Here is a 6,000-nt window from a genome sequence, read left to right as displayed (position 1 = left end):
CCTGGCTGCGTGCGACCCCAGGGACGGGTGCGGGGGTCTCTGGGCAGCCCCACTGCCTGCAAGAAGGAGGAGGAGGAGGAGGAGGACAGGGGGGGAGCCACGGTCAGGCGGCGGCGGCGGTCGGCAGCCTGTGGCCGGTGAGGGGTTAACGCGATTGTCTCGCAGCCACGGCCGCCCTCCCGGGAGCGCCGAGGACTGGGTTTTCATTTTAAGTAACCCCAACGCCGCACGCGACGAAATGCATCGGGTCGGGGGCGACAGTGGAGGGGAGCGCCTGGGGGAGGCGGATGCAGCGCGGCAACCGGGAGGTAGGAGAGCATCGGGGAAGAGGGAGGGGGGGTCCCAGCCCCAATGTCCCACACCCGTCCCATTGCTGTCCTCGTGCTGGGACGTCCCCAGGGTTGGCGGTGGGTGTTTGGGGTCACTGCGGCGGTGGTGGCCTCGTGTTGCCGAGGCTGCTCTGTGCCTTCGGCCTCGGTCGGTCACTGATGGCTGCAGAGCGAGGTCTCTCGCCCCGCAGGGAACTTCCAGGTGAGCTGCGTCTCTCTGCTGGTTGAACTGCGAGAGAGAAAAAGGGAGCAAAGGGGAAAAGAGGGAAATTTAGGGGATGGCTTCTCTTTGGCTGAGCATCCCGCACTGCTCGCATCCACCCGGCTCGCTGCCTGCACCGAAGCGGATTTCAGCAGCGAGGGAAAACCTCAAAGAGCTTTGGGGATTAGGAACGGGCTCAGGGGATGGGAGCTGCCATATCTCATCCTGCATCTCGGCCGATATCCCATCCTGCACCCTGGCAGGGCACTGTCACAGCAGTTCTCGGGCAGTGGGGATGCTCCCAGACCACTTCTGTCTCCCTGTCCCCGTCCCGTCCCCACATCCCGCCCGGCGCTGCCCTGTGCGCTGCCCCAGCATCGCTCCCGTCCCAGCTCTGCTTTGCGAGAAGGGTTCCTTAACGATTCAGCACTGAATTCCTGCAGCACCTCCTGCAGCGGGGACAGAGCGCGGATGGGGAAGGCGTTGCTCTGTCCGCTGGGGCTGCGCTGAGCTCCTGTCCCCGTCCCCTCGCCAGGACTTTGCCTTTCCGCGGTGACCTTCACCCCGTCCCCGCTGTCCCTCCCCGGTTAGGGTTTCTGTTTGACCATGGTACAAAACCTTTTAAATCCCACAGCCCCTGGAGACGAGGAGAATGGAAGGAGATTGAAGGGAGATGGGGGGAAGGAGGAACAGCACTGTGAGCACCGGAGCCTGGATTTGGGGCTGGGGTCTGACTCAGCAGTGCTGGGACTCTGGCGCTGGGAAATTGGGGTGCATCTCCAGGCGGTGGTGGTGATGTTTTCCCCCATTGCGGATGGGGGTGGGCAGCCTCTCTCTCCCTGCCCCACACCTGGAATGGGCCCCCTGCCCGCCCCACTCGGACCCTCAGCTCCATGCTTTTCCGATGGCCTCTAAGCCGCTTGTTTTAATAGCATTAATGCTTTTAAACAAACAGCCCCTTCACCTCCGCCTGCTTCGCGCGATGCCCGGGAGGGCTGAGCAAGATAAGGGGATTGGAGCGGGATTTGGGAGAGATAAAGGGGCAGGAATCCAGGCAGACCCCAGCACGGACAGACCTCAACCTGGACAGACCTCAGCCCAGACAGACAGACGAGTTTGGTCCCATGAGGTCGGCACCATGCGCTGTGTCCCCATCCCAGGGATACCTCACTGCTTGTGTCCCTTGGGCAGTTGTGTTCCCATCCCCAATTGAAAGCCCATCACCTCCCTCCCCTCCCGCTCAAGGTGTCCCTCATCCCAAAGGGGGGCACCCCGGGGTGACACCTCCAGGTCCAGGGGTCCCAAAGGGTTCAACCCAGCCTGGAAGCGCAGACCCACAACCTTTGGCACGGGGACCACAGAGACATGAAAGCGGCGGCGAGGCGCTCGCTAATGAGGGAGAATAAAGGAGCGGGGAGAGCAAAGCAAATGAGGAGAGCAAACAAGAAGGGAAGAACAGGCAAGAGACATTTTCATAACCGCTCGGTGCTGAGCGAGCCCTCGGGGCGGTTCTTTGCCTCCTGCCCTTTGTATCTGCTGTTCTCAGGGGCCTGTTTGCATTTCTGCTCGAATCCAAACAGCCCGCGCTGCCCCGGCTCTATTTACCCTCCTGGGACGGCGCCGGGGCCGACGTGGAACCCATAGCCCAAAAAAAGGGCCATCACCACCACCTCCCAGCTCTGCCATCGCCTCTTTCTCCTTATTTTACCCAATCTCAATTCACCTTCTAATAAACCATGGGTACTACCAGGCACGGGGCTGCTCTGTGCCCCCAATTTCCCCCTGCCACAGAGCAAAGGGGGAGTGTGAGCCGCAGCACCTGGGTGTGGGGTGCTCCCCCTGTGCCCTTCCAGCAATTTCTTGCTTCCTGCCGGGGGTAAGATTTACTCTCTACCCATCCCCTCCCTGTATATATGGAGGTGGTTCTCCCTAAGACCCTCAGATGTTTTCTCTCGCTCCTGTCCACGTGCTACTGCCTGGGATCGGGTCCCCGACGTTGCCGCAGGTGAGTGGGGCATGAAGTGGCCATGGGAACTGGAGGGGTTGTGCTTTCTGCTCTTGCTTGGATGCTCTGAAAGAGGGAAGGAATGGTGAATTTTGATGGTTTGCACTCGCTCAGGGTGCCACCCCCATCCACCTGTCCTTCCTGCTTCCAAGGCCCCCCCGGATGCTGGGAGCATCCCCCGATGCTGAGCACATCCCCAGTGCTGAGAGCAGCCCCTGTGCTGGATGTATCCCCAGTGCTGGGAGCATCCCTTGGTGACGGAAGCATTCTCTGGTGCTGGGTATATCCGCAGTGCTTGGTGCACCCCCTTATGCTGCGAGCATCCTCAGTGCTGAGAGCATCACCCAGTGCTGGATGTACTCCCTGTACTGGGTGTACCCCTGGTACTGGGAGCATCCCCTGGTGCTGGATGTATCCTCCGGTGCTGGGTGTATCCCTGATGCTGTGTTCTTGCCCCCATGACCCCTCTGCTTTATGCCCTCAGGCTGCAGCATGCAGTGCGGCTGCGTGGCCCCGGGGCTGCCCGCCCTGCCTGGCTCCTACTGGGTACCAGGTGAGCACCAGCACAGCCACACTGGGAGCGACTGGGACCATCCTGCATGAACCGTGGTCCTCCCCACAGACCCACAGGCTGCCTACTGGTCTGGGGACATGGCTGTGATCCCTGGGCAGAGCCCAGATAGGGGGTGATGTCCCCAATCCCGGGGCTCTAAGCTACTGCCCACCTTGCAGGGCTTGCCTTCCCAGATTGGGCGTATAAGGCCGAGTCCAGCCCTGGCTCGCGACAGATCCAGCTCTGGCACTTCATCCTGGAGCTGCTGCAGAAGGAGGAGTTCCGCCATGTCATTGCCTGGCAGCAGGGCGAGTACGGGGAGTTCGTCATCAAGGACCCCGACGAGGTGGCACGGCTGTGGGGCCGGCGGAAGTGCAAACCCCAGATGAACTACGACAAGCTGAGCCGAGCTCTCAGGTGCTGCCGGGTCCACGGAGAGCTTTTGGGAACATGGAGAGCCCTCGGGGATGTGGTGCTGCAGGAAAACCTGGCCCTGACCCTCTATGCAGCACAGCCCACCTGCATGGGGACAGTGGGGATGTGGTTTGGGAGCTCTCCTGGTTCTCAGCTTGTGATGGGGAGGAATTTATGCAAAGCTTTCGCGTGTCCATCTGTCCATCCGTCCACACACCCCTCCCTCCATCCACCCATCCACCCATCTGTCCATCCATCCATCCATCCATCCATCCATCCATCCATCCATCCGTCCACCCACCCATCCGTCCATCCATCCATCCATCCATCCATCCATCCATCCATCCATCCATCCATCCATCCATCCATCCATCCATCCATCCCTCCATCCCTCCATCCCTCCATCCCTCCATCCATACATCCATCCCTCCATACATCCATCCCTCCATCCATCCATCCACCCATCCCTCCACCCATCCCTCCATCCCTCCATCCCTCCATCCATACGTTCATCTCTTCCTCCATCCATCTCTCCATCCATCCATGCTGCTAACACCCCACCATTCCCCCCTACCCCCCCCAGGTATTACTACAACAAGCGCATCTTGCACAAGACCAAGGGCAAACGCTTCACCTACAAATTCAACTTCAGCAAACTCATCTTCGTCAACTGCCCTCTGTGGGACCTGCGCTGCCCCCCATTGCTGGCAGGCGCCGTTCCCCCAGCCCTGCCGAGCCAGGTAGAGTCCCATCACAGCGAGGACAGCCCTGGGGATGGCTGTTCATCCCCACCTCTGCCACGTCCCCATCTGTCCCCCACAGCTGCTGCAGAACGCGTTGCTGAGCCGGCGGACGCTGGCGGAGCCGCTGGGCTGGCACCGTGGTCCCCGGCACCCACTGCTCCCTGAGGCACCTGAGAAATCCCGTAAGTGTGGGGCACTGACGGCCCACGTGCATCAGGCAAGGGACACACACACAGTGTGCCTGGGAATGATGGTGGTCACTGGTGGGGGTCGGAAGCAATGGGCGCTGGGGGCCAACGGGTGCCGCAGCTCTGCCCCTGGGTGCAGGCACAGAGCCCAATGCAAGCGGGGCCACGGCCGTTGCCGGTCCCACAGCAGCACCCAGTGGCTGCAGCAGGGAGAAGGGGGGGGCCATGGGTGCTGGTGTAGGGTGCACACGGGGGTCTCAGTGCCCGGAGGCTCTCACAAGGCTCTGTCTCTTTGCCACTCACAGGGCTGAGCACCGTGTCCCCCCCGTGCCTGGGGGGCTCCTGCTGCCGCCTGGGGGGCCCCGAAGAGTTCCCCCGCTTGGCTGCCTTCCCCTGCCCTCTGCTGCCTCCCCCGCTGAGGGAATGGACCCCCTTCCCCATCCTGCACCCCTCACCGCACCCTACATCGCTGCTGCCCCCCCAGCTGGGACCCCCCTCTCCCATGGGGCTCCCCAAATCGGAGCCGTTCCCGCTGGGCCCCCGTTGCCCCCCTGGGCTCCTCGGTGGCCACACCATGGCTGGAGGGGGGCTCACAGGCGAGCAACCCAGGGAGGACGGCGAGGAGGAGGAGGAGGTGGATGAAGGCCGGCGTGGCACAGCCATGGTACAGAGGGTGAAGCTGCAGCTGGAGGGCAGAGAGAAGGGCAGCAGTGGGCTGTCCCCTGCCAGTTTCACCCCCCCACAGCGTGCCGTACCCCCACAGCCCCCCAGCTGGCCTCTGCAGCCACCCTAAGGTGGGTGTGCAGGGGCACAGCAGCCCCCAGACCTCAAGACAACCCACACGGACGGAAATAAAAAGGTTTGCAGAGGGCTGTGGTTGTCTTGCTGGCAGCAGCCCAAAGCCACCGTCACCACAGACCCTCTGGGGTCTGCTGCTGGGACCCCTCCATGCAAAGGGGATGATAGGGCACAATTTGGAGAGGGACGGGGGGAGGGAGGGGAGGGGAGGGAAGGGTTTGGGGGATGGTCCCAGCAGCCTCTGCTCGTTACCAGGAATTCCCGGAAAATGGCCCCAGCTCATTTTCATTTTCACTTTTCCACGTTTTCCCTGCTGGGAACTTGACATAGGGAAAAGGACTTTCCCCAACTCTCCATTTTGAGGCTTTTTTGTGCCCCATTTACCATCTCCAGTGGCACAGAACACCTGTGGGGCTCCCAAGGCAGTGGGGGCTTGTGTGACCCCCTGGGACCCCAAAATCTGACCTCCAGGAACCCCAAAATCTGCAAAGAGACCTCAGCATTGGGATGAAACGGGTACCACCGGGATGTGGGGTGCCCCATAGCCAGGGGGTGTCTATGGGTCTGCAGTACTGAGGCTGTCCCTGTGAGTCTCCAAATCTCTGCTGTCCCTTCAAGTTCCCCATATAGGCTCTGTCCACTTCAGTCACCAAATCCCTGCTGTCCCCATGGAGCCCCACACCTGGGTACCCACTGTGTGTCTCCCTCCCCAGTTAGTCCCTACAGGTCCCCAGGAGCCCTACCATACCCAGGAAGTCCCATTTATCC

At 61.6% G+C, this 6,000-nt stretch overlaps 1 protein-coding gene across 1 annotated transcript; it reads left to right on the top strand.

The window, feature by feature from the left end:
- The first annotated feature begins 3,020 nt into the window (after nt 1–3,020).
- LOC128090664 (ETS translocation variant 3-like protein) lies at nt 3,021–5,227 on the top strand. The gene is made up of 4 exons (XM_052703110.1): nt 3,021–3,089; nt 3,269–3,506; nt 4,087–4,304; nt 4,740–5,227. Exons 1-4 carry the CDS (start codon nt 3,029–3,031, stop codon nt 5,225–5,227), a joined length of 1,005 nt encoding a protein of 334 aa, XP_052559070.1. The 5' UTR covers nt 3,021–3,028.
- Nucleotides 5,228–6,000: the final 773 nt, after the last annotated feature.

The sequence above is a fragment of the Tympanuchus pallidicinctus genome, unplaced genomic scaffold, assembly GCF_026119805.1.
Source record: "Tympanuchus pallidicinctus isolate F22 unplaced genomic scaffold, pur_lepc_1.0 scaffold48, whole genome shotgun sequence".
NCBI classification, from domain to species: Eukaryota; Metazoa; Chordata; class Aves; order Galliformes; family Phasianidae; genus Tympanuchus; species Tympanuchus pallidicinctus.
The sequence above is the reverse complement of the archived record's forward strand: the minus strand, read 5'-3'. Positions and strand labels throughout refer to the sequence as shown.

Excerpts from the sequence above, each read along its gene's own strand:
- LOC128090664 (XM_052703110.1), top strand. The coding sequence starts at position 3,029 with ATGCAGTGCGGCTGCGTGGCCCCGGGGCTGCCCGCCCTGCCTGGCTCC. Across the intron at positions 3,090-3,268 it reads TGGCTCCTACTGGGTACCAG|GGCTTGCCTTCCCAGATTGG; the intron begins GTGAGCACCAGC and ends CCCACCTTGCAG. Across the intron at positions 3,507-4,086 it reads AAGCTGAGCCGAGCTCTCAG|GTATTACTACAACAAGCGCA; the intron begins GTGCTGCCGGGT and ends TACCCCCCCCAG.